This window comes from Anser anser, assembly GCF_964211835.1.
Source record: "Anser anser genome assembly, contig: HAP1_SCAFFOLD_87, whole genome shotgun sequence".
In the NCBI taxonomy this organism is placed as follows: Eukaryota; Metazoa; Chordata; class Aves; order Anseriformes; family Anatidae; genus Anser; species Anser anser.
This window is the reverse complement of record NW_028153517.1, coordinates 308,917-327,136: the sequence shown is the minus strand read 5'-3', so window position 1 is coordinate 327,136 and position 18,220 is coordinate 308,917. Positions and strand designations below refer to the sequence as shown.

General features: G+C 35.4%; 1 protein-coding gene across 1 annotated transcript in view; it reads left to right on the top strand.

Moving 5' to 3' along the window:
• LOC310892006 (adhesion G-protein coupled receptor V1-like) overlaps positions 1 to 18,220 on the top strand; it is a gene marked incomplete at its 5' end in the record, with an annotated part of 72,902 nt that overhangs the window by 18,368 nt on the left and 36,314 nt on the right. Inside the window, 12 exons of the mRNA XM_083854197.1 lie at positions 882 to 914; positions 2,664 to 2,790; positions 2,879 to 3,064; positions 4,914 to 5,094; positions 5,709 to 5,872; positions 6,510 to 6,633; positions 7,025 to 7,291; positions 9,778 to 9,904; positions 12,000 to 12,217; positions 13,441 to 14,184; positions 15,539 to 15,912; positions 17,745 to 17,921. Coding sequence (XP_083710323.1) covers positions 882 to 914; positions 2,664 to 2,790; positions 2,879 to 3,064; positions 4,914 to 5,094; positions 5,709 to 5,872; positions 6,510 to 6,633; positions 7,025 to 7,291; positions 9,778 to 9,904; positions 12,000 to 12,217; positions 13,441 to 14,184; positions 15,539 to 15,912; positions 17,745 to 17,921 — 2,722 coding nt within the window. The remainder of the gene's footprint in view (positions 1 to 881; positions 915 to 2,663; positions 2,791 to 2,878; positions 3,065 to 4,913; positions 5,095 to 5,708; positions 5,873 to 6,509; positions 6,634 to 7,024; positions 7,292 to 9,777; positions 9,905 to 11,999; positions 12,218 to 13,440; positions 14,185 to 15,538; positions 15,913 to 17,744; positions 17,922 to 18,220) is intronic.

Below are 18,220 nucleotides of genomic sequence, written 5' to 3'. Positions count from 1 at the left end.
GTTTTTGGTGCTTTGATAGACGATACAGTTTTTGTATTTAATGTATTTTTGATTAAGAAAGCCAAAATACATGATTACTATTGCAGAATAATGCTGCCCTTTTGACTGACTTCATGTGGCAGTTTTGTTATAAATGCTTGGTTGAAACTTGATTTAATTTTTTAACCTTTTGATTAGCAAATACCTTTTCCTTTCCCCTTTTTCTTTTTTTTTTTTTGTCCCTTTATTTCCTTGTCCCCTCTTTTTCCCCTTTTTCTCCTTCTGCTTCTCTTTCTTATATTTGTATTTATGTTATACATGTATATATACTACTTTGGTAATCTGATTAACTAAAAAATTGTTGTAAATGAGGTTTGCTGTGATTTTGTGCCTAATTACTTTTCCTTGTGTACCCATCAGTACTCTTTCTGTGCTTATCTGTTTTTATCATTACTTTGTCAGACTGATGAAACACCATATCACAGAGGCACGTAGATGTATTTCCCTAATAAAGGGTTATAATCGTGGATGGCTGCTGCAGTTGTGATCACGCAGTCAGTAATCAAGCTCTTTGAGGAGGGCTTGGTAGGGAACACCTTGAGTGGCTCTTGACATGCTGAATTGGTCATGGGGTCACTCCTCCTAAGTGGGAACTGCCCACTTGCTGGCCTTTGTCAAGAGGAAAATGCCAAGCAAGCAGGGTTCCCATAAAAAGAACATTATAAACTTTTGGAAAGTAAAAAGAAAGCCTTCTTTTTTTTCTTTTTCTTTTTTTTTTTTTTGTCCCTTTTGTTAGTTTTTTGTTCTTTTATAAGATGGGTAGTATTGAAATTTTAGTAAGTGGCACTTTCATTACTTTCTACATCCTCTTTTTTTTTTTTTTTTTTCCTCTGTGTTGACAGGGTAGAGACAGAAAGGTTTGTCGTGTTCTTTGGGTAAGTGCGGTGAACTGTTTTCTGTCCTCAGTGAATCAATGCTTTGTTTCAGAAGTGGTTGGTTTGGACAGAAACTGTCTTTATCATTTCTTTCCCCCCCAAGAATCACGTCTCTGCATCTCTTCAGACAACGCATGCTTCCCCTTTGGTGTTTCGTTTGATGGCATGGGGTTCTTGCTTGAAGGCATTTCTTTATGTAGGATCTGTGAATGATGAAAGTTATGAATGCATGGCTCAGTGTTTGATATTTGAGTGTTTCATGGAATAATGAATTAATTGTTTTAAACTGCTACAAATACAGTTTGCCCCAACTAAATGGCTGAACTGATTAGAGTTACAGAGTAATTTTCTCTAGTCAAAGACAAGGAAAGTTATCTTGATTTAGACTAACATGCATATAATTTATATAACACAGGTTATTTTTTCTACCGACTTTTTTTTTTTTTTAAACATGTAACAAACATGAGCACGTTACTCTATTAAATAGGTATTACCTATTTTGCATCCTGTACCCTGTCCTGTAGACTGTGCTACAACAATGCTAAGTTGTTTTTGTGTGTGTAGGTTCCAGTTACTTAAAACGTGCTTCTGGACACAGTTCTGGGCCTGATTTCAAAAACTGGATATAATAGATCACATTTCTTCATGAAATAGTGTTTGATAAAGTCTAGGTTGTAGCACAGTGAAAGCACAAAAATATGTACAGTATGCAGGACCACGATTTCATTGAAAAATACAATACTGACAGGAAACGTGAAAGATGCAAAGGAATCTAAGTACCTAAAACTACATGTAATAAATCATATGCAGACCATCAATCTGAAGGTGTATTCTTGATGCATCCTGCAATAGTGCTTCTCTGGAATTTTTAATATAAGAAATTTAAAATGATGAAAATTACTGCTTCTGAGGAAAGGCAAGCAAGTAATATGCAAGGTTCATTACTGTTATCAGATACTGCCCATTCCTGTCACAGAGTACGATCAAGATGGTGTAGGAGAAGCCCAGAGAGAGAAATCCTTTACTGAGAGGAATCTGAAGTATGCGTATTTGGTCAACGTACTTCATTCTTGCACCATTCAGCATGTGCTTTAAAGGAGTAATGAGAAAGGGGAATGAGTCTGAGCTACTGAGAGCAGGTCCAACATTTTGTAGAGTCAGACAGGGATCCTACAGGTAGTCTCCACATCTACAGAAGGCAGGCTAACACAGAGCTGAGGATGAAATCCATGGTATCGAGGGTCAAATTTCTGCCTCTTTATGTCAGTAGTAAACTTTGACAAACAAAGCAATAATGGAAATTTATGCTTTTCAGTGTAATCTCAGCATAGGTGATTTTGGAATTTCCTTTATACCTTGATCCAAGTACAAAGTAGTTCTGAATTTAACTAACTTTTTTTTTTTTTTTTCCTGGCACTATTCTGTTTCTTTTCCTGTGTGTTGTGTGCATGTGTTATCAAAAACAGACAAACAAACAACAGAGTTACTAGCTATAAAAAGCTAATCAGAAACAAACAAACAAAAAGTTACTTCAGAGGCAATTATTTATTTTATTTATTTATTTATTTATTTTTTACGAATGGATAAAACATTCTGATGTTGTATCATTCTTAACTTGTTTTAATCCTTGTAGGTAACTGTTGGCTTTCATAATTTATTCATAAAATTTGTCAATATCCTGATCTCCTCTGTATGGATTTGCTAAACAGAGTTGCAACTTGAAAAAAACCTCTTACCCTCCTTTCTCAGGGTCAGTGTGGAAAATCAGATACTGAAATACGGGTTTACTACTTGTGAAATTACAATTTTGGAAAACGATGATCCTGGAGGAGTGTTCGAATTTTCTTCCTCTTCCAGAGGTCCCTACAGCATCAAGGTAGCTATCCGAGTAACGTCACTTAAACATTACAGACGACTTAGTTCTAACAGAGTGCTAGAAAAAGATTAATTTTATTTTTTTGCAGGAAGGGGAGTCTGTTGAGCTGCAGATTGTTCGCACTAGAGGAAGCCTCATCAGACAGTTTCTGCGCTACACTGTAGAACCAAGAGATAATAATGAGTTTTATGGAAGCACAGGAATTCTGGAGTTTAAGCCTGGTGAAAGAGAGATCATAATTACTCTACTGACAAGGATGGATGGGATTCCAGAGGTAAGAATTAATATTTTTCTCTCTTTAAATTGCATTCACATACATATTTGTTTGTCACTTACTAAAATATAGATGGTTTCACCTGTAAATACCAGCAATTTTTCTGTAACATTTGAAGGCTTTCTTTTTCTTAAGTGTGAGAAATAGATAGAGGAGGAGTGACTGAAAGGCCTATAAGATAGTCAAGCACCATATGAAAGCACTTTATATCAATACAAATCAGGTCTTGTCAGTCTTGCCTGAATATTCATTTCTCTGATATCTCTATTGTTTTGTAATCCCAGAAATCTGCACAATTTGAGGCATGTGTCTGTTGCTTTTCTCTTTGCTTTCTGCTTTTCTGTAGCTTGTTCCCTTTCCTGTGCATCAGCCATCCTGGATTCCATCAGGAAGTTTGCAAGGGTTTGATTTTACCACATTTATGTTAACATAAATTTTAGCTGCTGTGATTCAGCATTTTTTGCTGCCTTTACATGCACATTCCTATGCTGTATTTTGCATAAGCAGTTAGTTGTGTTTGTCTGATCCTGCTAATGAGCTGATCTAGGAGTAAGATGTCAGAAAGCCAGCTTTACAAAACATAAAGGTTTTAGGAAGGTTAATAATCTTTTTGTAGGGCCAGGTGGTCATCAGTCATGGATTGAAGGAGGGATGGAGGACCATATGATGAGGAAATCAGGGGATCACAGCAACTCCAACTTCAATTGCATAGGCTGCTGTAGAAATTCAGGTTTCTTTTCCCTACATACTCCAAAGAAAGGAGACATAAGAAGTCTGAACTCCACTACAGAAGCCAGGAACATAAGTTAATCTAGTAAAACTTAGGCACTAAAACAGCGGGTTATTTAATAGTTCCATTCCCAGTTTTTACTAGTTCATCAGCAGGCTGAGATAAAAGTATTTCCCTGCTTACAGCAGTATTATTAGACTAGGTAAGTCATCCTGCTGAAATGCTCAGGCAAAAACATACGAATTGTAGTGTCAGGACTAAAAAATAAGGAGGTCCTTTTATACTCTTCTATCTCCAAGAGTGGCCAAAAGCCACATACATGAGCAGGACATATATAATCACTTTCCTCCAGAATGCCATCCCAGCCTCCAATGGTGGGCAGTCCAAGGATGTCTGGAGTAATGGATGGTATCTTTGGGTGCCTTCAGATTTTCTTTCTGTTAATTGAAGCAGTTACGCTTTGAACGCAGGTAAGGTTTTAGCATCCATGACATTCTGTAGTACTGAACACCATTGTTTAATTGAATTGTATGTGAAGAACCAGTTCATGTGTGTTTCTTTACTGCTAACCACCAGCCAGTTTCACTGAGTTCTCCCCAGTGTAGAGTAATGCTGTTTTCTAGATAGATAAATGCAATATTTTTTTCTAATGTTCTCTGATACTTTTTTGAAAGTACCATGTCCCATTAGATTAATAAAGCCAGTTGATCAATTCTTTCTAAATTAGCATGCTGTCCATGGTTTAAAAATCTTTGCTTTACCTGTTACAAAGCCAGGAATCTTAAGAAGTCTTGGAGGAAAGAAAATTTACATTTCAGAGTGTGTTACAAACATTACTTGTGAAATTATGCGATTCTAAATTAAGTACACAAAATAAGTCCTTGCTTATAATAATAATAGACTTTTGGAGAAACTGATGCTTTTAGAGATAGAAAGTTCTAACAATTTCCTTTATTTGATAGCATTATACAAACGTTTATTGCATGTAGAATGTGTGTGATTTCATTTTAAGTTTGTATCCCTTTCTGCCTGATGGGGGACTGTGGACTATAGACCATTTTGTTTTTGATGTGGATGTTGAATATGTATTTTTGTTCTGACTGAGTTTCCCTCTTCTAGCTGGATGAGCTATATTCTGTGGTACTTAGTGGCTACAGTGAAATGCCAGGCAAGTTGGGGAATGCCACAATGGTCAATATAACCATTTTGAAGAATGATGATCCGCATGGTATCATTCAGTTTCTACCTTACGAACTAACAGTAACAATAAGTGAAAGCAAAGGAGAAGTCATCCATACCGGTAATTCCTTTTTATTAGAGTTACTTCTTTATCTGCTGTCTGCTTCTGCAAGTCTTATTTTCCCTGTTCTAGGATAACAGAAGTCTAGGAGACTTCTTACTAAAATCTCCACTCAGGACTTTACAGATTGGTACAATGCCAAGCAAGATGAGCAGCGGAGAGTGAAGTGGAGAAGTATGGGTGTGGAAAAACAGAGGGATTAACTGAGTAAAAAGGATTGCTAGAGAATTTTCCAGACAGGAGGGATGGAGTACTGATGTATGTGCAAAGTGCAACGTGGAGGTAGTAGCTCTGTTTGTGGAGAATGAAGAATGGGGTGTTATATAAGAGAAACATAGAGTTAAATCTTCCTATGGGTGATTTTAATTGATCTATTCAGTTATCAATTACTTTTACAGGCAAGAATTAACATGTGAAATTAAAGCAGTTTGCACTGCTTTAGTAATCTGTCTTTGTGTGTCCTTTTCTGTAGCACTCCAACATGTTACTGGTTTCATAAGAAGTGAAATTGGTTATTATTGTATTTCCTTTTTCTCAGTTTCAGATGTTTCAGATGTTCCTTTTTGATTTCTGTTGCTCTGAATATGCACACTGACTCTGTTTATGTTTTTTAGCTGTTTACAGAGTTGTAAGAAATCAAGGAAACTATGGAAATGTTAGTGTGTCTTGGGTTGTTGATCCAGCATGTACCAATGACGTCTATCCAGAGCAAGGGACTATTTTATTTGATAATCTGGAGTTTTCAAAAAATATCACCATTTACTCACTGCCAGATGAGGTAAACACTTTTACAGTGTTTTGGGGTGAGAATATGGGACAAAGAGTAAGTACTAAAACATTAGAGTATAAGGAGAAAAAAGGAATGTGTGTTTCTCAAGAGCCTAATAACTTGTAGGAAATATCAAAATACTTGGGTAGAACTGAGATAATGTCTGCAAATCATAGAGAAATTTCAGAAGCTGTGCATACCTCTAAACAAAAAAGGTAGAAGCTGAGAGTAATTGTACTGTGGTAAAGTTATAGGAAAGTTTGACTGAAACTCGTATCTTGATAACTGGAATCCTAATTTCAATCCTAATCCTATATGCTGATAAATTTGAAGTAATATAAGAAAGATTACACCTAATGATAAATAAATAAAGCTGTAAAAAAAACTACATGTATCAGAAACATAAAACTGGAAGGTAACTTTTGGGTCATCTGTGCAAGATAAAGAGGAAGGGACTTACTTACAAAAACTGTAGATGGATGATAATTTCTGTATAACTGTATGAATTATCATCCCTCTTGAGACACATAAGGACTGACAAATAAAAACAACACTCAGAAATCTCTGGCTTATTAATCCCCCTAACTTTTCATTTTAAATTCTTCAGTGTTTTGTATGCTAGAAATTAATGTCTTAATACTTTCAGGTGCCTGAAGAGGAGGAAGTATTCACCATCAGTTTATTCAATGCTACCGGTGGAGCCAGGCTGGGCAATGTAACCACTGCAATTTTACAAATAACAAAGAATGATGATCCCATTTATTTTGCAGGTTAGATATTATTGTTTATAAATGTGGAATACATACACTACCTAAAACGGATTTTTTTCACAAACCAGATCATTGCGAAATCGTAATCCCAAAAGAGCAAGTGGAAAAGCTCCCCAAACTTTTTTTTTTTTTTGTATTTAATTTATATTTGTTTCCTTCAGAACCTTCCCATTTTTTTGTGTGTGTCATTTTTCTCTTTGTTGATGTTGAGATCAGTTAGGAGGCAAGGTACAAAATATTCTCTCGTACCTGAATTATTTCCTACCTTTATCACATACATCTTATTGTTTCATTGAAGAGGAAGATCCTACTAGAGAGAATTAAGAAAACAGAGCAAATGCAAGCAACTCAGGCTTGAACTCAGACAGATTTGTTGCTTTTGTATTTTCAGAACCTGTGACAGTGAGTGTTCAAGAAGGAAGTGTTGCAAACTTTACAGTCCTAAGGAATGGATCTGCTGATGTCGCTGTTGTTGTCCAGTATATTACTGTTAATGGAGATGCAACAGCTGAAGAGGGAGACTTTGTTCCCAGTGGAAAGAACAGTGTCATTTTGTTTGATGTTGGAGAAAGGGAGCAGAATTTATCTGTGTATATCAACGATGATGATACCCCTGAAACTGATGAAACATTTTATATTATCCTTTTCAATTCTACAGGTAAGTCTTCCTTTTTTTTTTTTTTTTTTTTGCTGGCAATTTCTTAGTATCTTGGTCTTATCATAAAGCAATATTTAAATGCCAAGAATTATACGAATAATGTTTGCTTCAAGATTTTTATACAATAAATGCATACTGTGTTTGAATTTTCATCCTTAATTATTTTATTGGAAACAAAAATCAAATGATAGAGTTGATACTTTGCCTGCAAAAACAACTGGAGTGAAAGTCCCTTTTCAAATATAAATGCTCCAAATTAGATGGACTTCAATACAAAAACACAAAGCAAAAAAAAAAAAAACAAAATTTAGTACCCAACAGTCTTAGGAAAAGAGGTATTCTTTTAGTTATTTTTTTCATGCTCCAGAGTGTATTACAAAACTACATGATTTTTGTAAAAACAAACAGAACTGCCATATTTTGGAGGAAGGGTATGTAATTGCTCTATTTTATTAGTAGCGAAAAGTATGCATACATTTTTTTCACTCTGAGACTATAGTTTTAAAAGGCTTAATTTGCAGAAAAATATATGTCACAATTTACCCAGGGGACCACCTCTAAAGAAAGGATTTATTACCTTAGAAATAACGTATTTTTGTTTATTTATTTATTTTTCAAAGTTTACACTTAAAAAGGAATGACCAAAATTATTCAGCCCATTCCTCACGTTTTTGAAATACATATCTTTTAGAATAAATTATCACTGTTATGTAATATACATGAGAAAATAAAAGTGAAGTATAAGAAATTCATAATTTTTCCAGAGCCCTAAGTATTTAATAAAGACCCTCCCCACACCTAGCTCCAACAAAACTCATGGTGTTGTGGGAGAGTCATTTGCAATTGTGTTATCAAATTTTAATTTACTGCCCTTCATTTTTTACTGTTCTCTAGTTGAGAGGTAATAACAGGCTCTGAATCTGCTGCAAATCTTTGCAATGCAAAGCAAAGCTGTATTGAATCAGCCATTGAAACCTGAGGGGCTGTAATTTAATAAAGCAAAGAAAGATGATGGCAATTAACCATCAGACTATACCTTCAGATTGTGTGACACGTTCTCAAAGTAAAATACCTACCAGGTATTCAATTCAAGATTAGGAAACCTAAAATTAGATTTCTTCATCTGTAAGCACGCTAAGCATCTTAGTTCTCATTACAGTCTCTGATGGTCTTAGTCTTTAGCAGTCGATAAGACTGAAGTGATTGAGGTCATGCTACAGTGGACACCCTGCGGCTGGCCTGTGAGGTTCTCACAAGGCAGCATTGATCTTGAGTTGAATCCTTCCCTGAACATTGGTAGCAGGCAGCCAGAGGTTGACAGGGAAAGCAGTAATTTGAGTATAAGGCAGCTAAGCTATTTCCCAAGGTCGGCTGGTATTCACTGTAGTACCCAGGTCTCTTATAAAATATCAGACTAGGGAAAGGATTAGACAAAACCATTCTTCTTCCTTCATAAGTTTTCTCTTTTGTTGTCTCTTTCTACTTTAATAACTTTCTTCAGGATCTACTGGTAGCTCCCAATACTACCCCATTGGGAACATATCATGGCTTTTCTCCTAGCACATGGGGAATGGGTATCCATAGCCTCCTTTTTCCTCTAAAATGAGCATCATATAGTTTTACAGCCATTCTAGAATCACTAAGAATAAAGAATATTTCTATACATATTCCTGAAAGCAAAAGTTGGTTTTCTTTCTATGATTGGTTACATACAGTGGCCTTGACTGTTCTGAAATTTTTTTGGGGACTGTTGTTCCTGAGAGAAAATACAAATAGAGGTATATGAAGTTAGAGGAATAAGCACATTGTTTAACGTGGAACAAAATTTAGTCGGACACTTTCAAAGAAGACAAAAAATGGGGTGGGTGTGGACACATTATGTTCATCTATGGACAATGCAATGGAGTTAGAATTAACATCCCTTAATATTTACCTGTACTAATATGCACACTGAAATCCTGCTAGCTTCCCATCTACATAATAAGAATCTTATGTTTCTTCCTTTTAGATATTCTTTGATATGGGAGTGAATAAACTCTTAGACATTGCTCATAGCTTGTATTTAGTTTAAATGCAATACTTTTCTTCTAGGTCTAAAGAAGGTCGGGGCTCTCTGAATACCTTACTCTTTTATTCTGTACCTCTGAATATCTTATTCTTTTGACTTGTCCAGATGATCAAACAGAAAATGTTACCTCACATAACAACTACATGCAAGGATACTGTGTAGTAAGAATCACATCTTCTCAGTTCATGTCATTTTTCCTGAAAATCTTACGTCTTGCTCTCTGGATGGTACACTACTTAAATACTTTTACTCTGATTTGCCTGCTGCTGAATACCTCAAATTCTGTTTTTCACTGACTTTTATAATTGTCCTTTTCTTTGTATAAAAGCAATTGTAGTGAGTAGAAAACATAATTGGATTTAGAGTTACCTACATTTCTGATTCCAATTTTAGTAATAATAATTGTCCTCTTTTTTAGGAGATACAGTTATCTTTAAGGCTGGAATGGCAACAGTTATTATTGAAGCAAATGATGATCCTAATGGAATTTTCTCTTTGGAACCTTTAGAGAAGCCAGTTGAAGAAGGCAAAAGTAACATTTTTTGGTAAGTAACGTTTAAAGAATATCTTTGCACTCTTTTGGAACTGGTGTATGTGGTACTTTATAAATAGCACTTTGATTAAATCAAATGCACAAGTGTGCATTGATAGAAGTGCACTATAGAAAAACAGTTTTACAAAATTTTGGATTAAATGATTTGTAATGTGTTGAAGACATCACCTGTAATACTATGGAGTACACAGTAAATATTAAAAAGTGCACAGAAGCTCATGTTGAAATGTAACTAAATAAGACTTCAGCATTGATGTTCTGTTATAATCTCAGGAACCTGTAGATACAGAAAAATCTGAATGATTGAGCACAATATAACCTAGGCTGACAGAAAAAGAAAAAAAACCACTCAACAAATAGCTAAATAAAACTGTGTGGCACTAGGTGGCTTTTTGTACCCATCTTTGAAATTTTCAACTGCAAACTACTGTATTCTTTCTTTCTGTTTTTGTATTTTTTTTTTCTTTTATCTGTTAATTACAGATTGAAATCTATACTTAAAGTCCGGATGTGACACTCTTCATTAGTCTGACCTTTGAAAGTATTTTCCTTTGTGCCACCATGATATATTGAAGAATTAGCAGGGTTAAAAATTGAATGCACTTGGCATCTCGCCTTGTTACATTCATTTCATAAATTTACTATGGGGTTTTAATTGGATGAAAAAATGATTTTTCGTTAAGAAATCTTGAGACAGGCTGTAAAGAGAAGTTAGGTCACAATAAATGCGATAGTGCAAATAGTTAGGGAAGAGGTTCTTCTTGCATTTAAAAAATCATCCTTTTTTTTTTGTCTGTTTGTTTTAAAGCCTTGAAGCAGATGCTTATGGCTGTGAATTGGTTCTTTATGCTTGTGTCAATACATCTGAAATATGAATAGTCTCAAGAAAAGAGGATATTAAGTTCATTGTGTGTTTGTTGTTGTGCTGTTCACTGTTTTGGGCTTTGTTGTTTTTTTGTCCTTTATAGTCTAATCTGCAGGATAATTTTTGTGGATTTGGTGGTGTTAAGAATATTGTTTTGATGTAAACATGCTTATATACAGGTGCTTTATGGAATTATAGGATACCAAGATCTCCAACATCTGAGGAACCTGCTCAGTCATCATTGATAAAATATATTTACTAGGGATCTGTCTCTTCCATACTGTCACTACTTTGACAGTTGTGTAGCATATAAAAAAGTGGTCAAAGTAGCATGTAACCAAACCACCGAAAACACAGAGGTTTTAATGAGGTAATTGGAGTTAGTGCAGCAGCGCTACACAGCTGGGATAGAGCACCCTGGTTAACGCCACAGAAGAAAAACCTTTGGAAGCAGAAACAACATAAATGTGTTGCTGTGGCTGGACTAGTTTAGCTGAACTAATTCTTCAACCTGATATAATCTATTTATAAGGCATTTTATGTCACCGTGCAAACCGACAGAAGCAAACTTCCTGTATGTAAGCGCACTCTTAATAAAGGCACTGTATGGGTCACTTTTTATTTGTAGTGCCTTTTTGAAATTAGTGTAATTGTGTTAGCAGATAGTTACCAAAAAAAAAAAAATCTTTTCATTTACTACGTTCTTAATCGCAAATAACAGTAGATTTCTGAAAGCCGTAGAATGTAATTCTAATTTAATACAAGTGTAAGAAAAAGTTTAAGTAGACTTGATGACTGAAAGGAGAAACGTTTGTGGTTAAATGTAGATGATTCTCTTTCCTGTCTAAGAGTGTCCAAGTATATTAATTTTTAATGTTAACTTTCTGAACTATTATGCATTCATATTTATTATTATAAATTGGAATTACAAGACACAGTGATGTGTAGCTTCACAGTAGTATTCTGCATGGACCTGCGTATGCTACTTCTGTTTTCTAAAGTACGTATTCCGGGAGTAGAATTGTACTGCAAAAGTGGTTGCCTTTAAAAGGAAGGCTTCATGGAACAGTTGTAGTATATTAGTATTTTACTTTATATTACATAGTATATTACTTCTTACTGTAAGGAAGATTACAGTAAAAGGAGTCTCCACATTTTCCTTTTCTACTCAACGCTGATGCATGCCTGCCAGGACTCTCATTCTTTCTGTATCACTGAACAGGATTTTGAGACACAGAGGACACTTCGGCAATGTTTCTTTGACCTGGCAGTTGTTTGATAATAACTCTGCACTGAAGCCAGGAGAAGAATTCTATGAAACTTATGGGACTGTGTGCTTCATGGATGGTGAAAGGTCGAAGTCAATAACACTACGTGCCATTTCAGATAGAATTCCTGAATTCAATGAATTTTACATTCTAAAGTTGGTGAATGCTTCAGGTATTGTCTTCCATATCACCATTTCCTTCATATCTGGTAGAAAAGAGTTATGTTTAATCAATCAAAAAGAAACCAACACTAGAAAGAGCATTGCTTTGAATCATGTCTTGATATCCTATGCTTTTCTGGTAAGGTTTTAGGTCTTATTTTTCATTTAATCTTGATTTCCATATATAGAGAGTTACTCAGTTCCCGAATTACTGTTAAACACATTTTGGTGATCTGAACTTTAAAAGGGATGCCTCTTGGTTTTTGAAATTAAACTTCTTAAAGTTCAGAAGTTTCATTTCAAAAACCAAGAGTTCTGAATTTCAGATACATAGATCTCCATGCACAAAATATAAAACAAAGATACTAACAAAGAAATAACAAAGGTATTAAAGGTTATGTGTGTCTACCATAATAGAGGTTGCTTTTTTGTTTGTTTGTTTCCCTAGAGGAGGTAAAATACTTGTAGTTACCACTTCACATGACTTAAATTACAACTTTAAATTGCTACTGGACACATTTCCTAATCTGGATTAATTCCACTTTAGTACTATTCATGGTCTTCTGTGCTCTGATACAAGTGAAAATGTGTGTTGGCCTTTCCTGTAAGTGAAGTCCATACGGATGTACAAAAGATTTCCTGCTTATAACAGGTAGATCACTGTACACTTTGAACACGGAGATTCTCCATTCACAACATGATCTTCATATCATGAATTCTTACTGTGCAAAGATAGATGACTAACACCAGGACTGGGCAGCAGTTTTAACACACAACTGGTTACTGTTTCTGCAAGGTGTATGTACTTCTGTATCAGAGGCAACAGGCAAGATTTTGCCATTCTCTATTCCTGTAAGTCTTTGAGCAATACAAGAATTGAATTTGGCCCCCATGCTTATCAAACGAATCAAAGGTAACCTACCTTATTGGCTAATTAAGAAAAGATGGACCTTGTCATGTTTCACCTGAAAGACATCTGTGTGTTTTACAGCTGAAAAATAGCATGTGGGTTTGTTTTCTACTGAAATTACATCAGCACAGTGTTTTAAGAATAATACAATTAACCTATGTAATTTTCAAGTTAGATCATTTGCTATAAGTCCAGAGGATCTTAAAGGAGGGTTTGAGGTTTTTTTAGAAACTTGTTTTATTAAAAAAAAAAAAAAGTACTTTGAAACTTTTTTCTGAGTGTGTTGTTTAATCATTAACTTTTACTCTAACTTCTATTACGCAGGTGGGTCTCCTGGTCCTGGTGGTCAGTTATCTGAAACCAGTCCTACTGTAACTGTCATGATCCCTTTCAATGATGACCCTTTTGGAGTGTTTGTTATAGATCCAGAGAGCCAGGACAGAGAGATAGTGGAAGATACTCTTTCTGAAGATGACCTTTCCTATATTACGGACTTCACCATCTGGAGACAGCAAGGCACCTTTGGTGTTGTCCGACTAGGTTGGGAAATACTGTCTAGTACCTTCCAAGCTGGACTGCCATCAATGGTAGATTTCTTGTTGCTTGGATCATTCCCAAGCTCAGTACAATCACAGCCCCACATGAGGCGCCATCACAGTGGAACAGACGCTCTGTATTTCAGTGGAAAAGAGGATGCATTTGGCATTATCGGTCCTGAATACCCATACAATGGAAATAATGCAGTAACCAATTTTACATTTTCAGCTTGGTTAATTCCTAATGTCAGTACAGATGGCTATATAGTTGAAAAGGATAACGATAATGGGACTTTATATTATGGTGTGAAAATTCAGACAAATGATTCTCATGTTTCTGTAGTGCTTCATTATACAGCATTAGGGTCCAATATGACATACATGGCTAAAACATCAGTCATGAAATACCTGGATGAGAATACTTGGCTTCACGTTCTGATTACTCTGGATGAAAGTATAATTGAATTTTACGTTGATGGAATTCTAGTTCTGGGAGGAATGAAGAGTCTAAAAGGAGAAGCAATTCTTGATGGTGAGCCTTTGCTATTTTTCTCCATATATAAAGCTCTGAAATGCATAGTCTAGCCACTTCAAAGGTGGAAGAAATACACTGAAATGATTATATCTGTTAAGTTAATTGAAAGGAATGGATAAGAATTCTTTGAGGATTTTCAGAAAGCCTATGGAAATTGTGTGAATGTTCTAAAAAATTCAAACTGCTGCGATGTTGAGTGAGAGTAGAGGACTATTAATTGTATGGTGTACTATTTTATTTCTGCTTTTAAAATTCCAGGTTGAAGTTTAAGAAATCAAATTTTCCATTTGTAAAAAGAATAGTACTTCTGCAATTAGTAATTTCCATCACACTTGCAGTACTGTAGCTAAGCTGAGAGGCTGAGAGGTTTTTTTTTTTTCCCTCCCTCGGTTTCTAGAACAAATATATGTGAAATGCAATTATGCTTTTATTGCTAGAAGGATATGTCTGTGCTGTAAATTTTCTTTATTAGTGGGGATGGCGTGTGTCTGGGGATAATGCAATAGTAAGGCAAGTATGTCATCTCTCTCCGTTGAATGTTGGGTAATACACAGTGGTGTGCATAGCAGCCCAGTTTTTCTCAGCATCCTCCACTTTGTGCCCTGGGACTTTTATCAGTTCCTGTGGTTGCTCATCTCTACAACTGCCACTCAGTGTCATATGTATGACAATACACTGAAGAGCACAGCTTTTTTTGTTTGTTTGTTTTCTTTCGTTTTCTGAAAGGCAACTGAAAACAGCTGATGTGTGTGTTTTAGCACAAGAGCATAGCATGGCACAGAATAGGATAGAGTAGGAATGAATATGAGGCAGCTGTGATCCTATAGTTTGGAGACAGAGAAATATAAATGCTGTTGTAAAAAGAGTTTGGAATTTGCATGGAATTACAGTGTGGTGGATGAAATGGATGTCCAGAAGGGTTAATGCAGTAATCATGAGTATCATCAGAATGGATCAGCTGCCCTAGCAGAGGGAAACAAAGTAGGATTTGTTCAGCAAAACAAGGGCTAAAAGGGGTTGCAGTTCTGCTCTGAAAATCTGTGGAGGAAAGAGGGAGCCTCAAGTCTCTAAGACTTATAAAAATGAGGGATGATGATAATGTGCTGCTAGAACTAATAGGATGAAAAACTTGGACAGCATAGGATGGAATTGTTTGGCCTGTGAGGACTTACCTGTAACATTGAGATGAGGCTCAAGGAACCTCCTGATTTTGGATCTCAAGATCAATATGATTCCTCATCCAGGGACAATGAACAGTTTACCATTGGTTTTTAAGAAAAACAGGTAGTCAGTTGCTGACTGTTTCATACAAATACAATAACATGAGAAAAAATTATAATTTCCTTCTCAGGTCCAGGAATAGTAAGAATTGGAGCAGGAATCAACGGCAGCAGTAGGTACACAGGGTTAATGCAGGATGTAAGGCTTTATGAGCGTAAGTTGACACGAGCAGAGATCTATGAACTTCATGCAACTCCTGCAAAAAGTGATGTCCACCCTGTCTCTGGGTATTTGGAGTATTGGCAAGGAGAGACCAATAAATCATTCATCGTGTCTGCAAAGGATGACAAAGAGGAAGAAGGAGAAGAATTATTCATACTAAAGCTCATTTCTGTGCGTGGTGGAGCTCGAATTTCACAAGAAAACACCACAGCAAGATTAAGAATACAGAAAAGTGATAATGCTAATGGTTTATTTGGCTTCACTGGAGCATGTATCCCTGAGGTAAGGTGGTCATAATGGAAATTGTAGGTGATATTTCAGGCACAGAAAGCTAAATGGCAGGACCAAGTGACCTGAACAAACCCTAGATTTTGCAGTGTTTGCTTTTGTGGTTAAGCAAACTTTTCCTAGGATTTGGAGATGCATATGTTCTGTTAATACAACCTCAGTTCCACTGGGATTTACTATATAATTTTAAAAAACTAAAGAAAAAAATGGTTAAGAAAATTTAGTTTACTATATAAACTGAAGACTAAGGCTTAATTTTTTTTTTCTAGAAAAATATTTTACCTTCACTTCTGTTACATTTGAGTTACCAGTTAAAATGTAAGATTTAATTCTCTGGTTTTTTTTTGAGAATGGATTATTGCAAAGATTTTTATTTTAGTTTTCTGTGTCACATGATGTGTTTGAGATAATTTTACTAGAGATCATGCAATGACAAAGTGTTATGGATTTTTCCACCTTCATTTGCTGTCATAAACTAAGTTATAATTTGCATATGTTTGATGTCAGTTGGTTGATTTAGTAGTGGTTTTTTTTGTTGTTTTAGTTTTAACAGATGAAATCTTTTTTCAGTGGTATCCATTCTATATGCAGAGTGTAAACTTGCTACTTTTTGAGGAGGCTTGAAATAAACATAAATCATTCTTTACTTCTTTAATCAATTATAAGGGGGAATAACATGATAGCTATCTCTACTGGTATTGGATTATTTTGTGGAAAAAAAAATTTAATATAGTTTTCATTTGGGAACTCTTATGAGCTTTAATTACATTCTTTTTTAATCAAAGTGCTTATGATGTTTTTAAAATAACTGTCTTGCCTGAGTGATACTAGTTTTCAGTTTGGTTCAGTTTGCTTATTGTGTGCCTACCATATGCTATGATAATAGATTCCTTCAGGTTCAAGTACCTCTGATACGCTGTGATGCCACAGATCATCAGCCAACCATGAAGAAAAAAAATAATTATATGGCACGGTAATTGTTTTGCACCTATCATATGTCCATTTCACCAGGGAAGTATTAGAGCTCTTAGTGGTGATGCAGGAACACAGCATTTTTTTACCAGTAGTTTAACTGTGCATATCTGTCTACTAGGCAGCTGAAGTCACACACAGTATCTATGCTTTCTTACAAAGCAGCCCTGAAATTTATCTAATGCATAAGATAGCTTTAACCTTTCCAATAACTTTCAGATAAAATTATTTTCTATGTTAATTTTATGAACGTTATTTTCTAAAATAGAAGGTCAGTACCAATTAAAGCTTCATTCCAGAGACGTGAAGTTGTCGCTGCAGAAGTCATGTTATCTGTGAAGATACAGAATTGTAAGGAGGACAGTAGAAGAGAAAAATCTGTTTTTCTGAATGATGATGGTATAGTTTATTTCTATCCATAGTGTGTCTGGTTAGAGAAAGTGCTGATCCAAATCTTTCTTTAAATTATTGCTAAGGAAAATTACAATATTGACGTTATTATAAAGCAATAGTTTCATTTGCTTTCGACAGGTACATTTCAAGCATATTGATTCTGTCTCTGACGCATAGTTTTAGGAAAGGGGTTGTGTCCAGGACGAACTGCAGTGTATTGTTATTTGTTACCTTAATAGTCCTCAGGGAGGCATCAGACTTTTGCAGATTCCACTAGGATTGTTCTGATTGGCATCAAGGTCAGTTTCAGCTTCCTAACACTCCAAAAGAGCTGAAAGTAACATGACAGCAATTTTTTACTTGAACATTTGTCTGGCATTAAATATTTTCGTGTTATTTAATGAAATTGCCTTGATTTACTTTGACAGTAATAAACGTTCCAAATTTTCGCTTTCTTCCAGACTGCTGATGAAGGTTCCACTATATCCTGTGTTGTGGAGCGTACAAGGGGAGCCCTAGACTATGTGTATATAAAGTACATTATCTCACAGGTTGATTCCACTGGCATTAATTACTCTGTTACCGATTTTTCTAATAGCAGTGGCACTATCACATTCGTTCCTTGGCAGAGATCAGAGGTAAACCCTACCTTCCTATTAACAATTCATCCTGTCCTTTACAAACCTCCTGGAAAATACCTTCTGAGGGTGCTTGGCTGGTTTGCATACTAGAGAGTGTTTACTTCACATGGCTTTTCTTCTTATTATTTTTTATTTTGTTATTTTATGTTGTTATTTTTTTGTTATATATATATTTTCTTTCTTTCTTTTTTTCCATCCCTGACAACAAGAAAGTGTTATTTGTAGCTCTGTGTATATGTCAGTTCAAAAGTCACCATGTGTGCATGTACATATTAGATATATGTACATATACATAA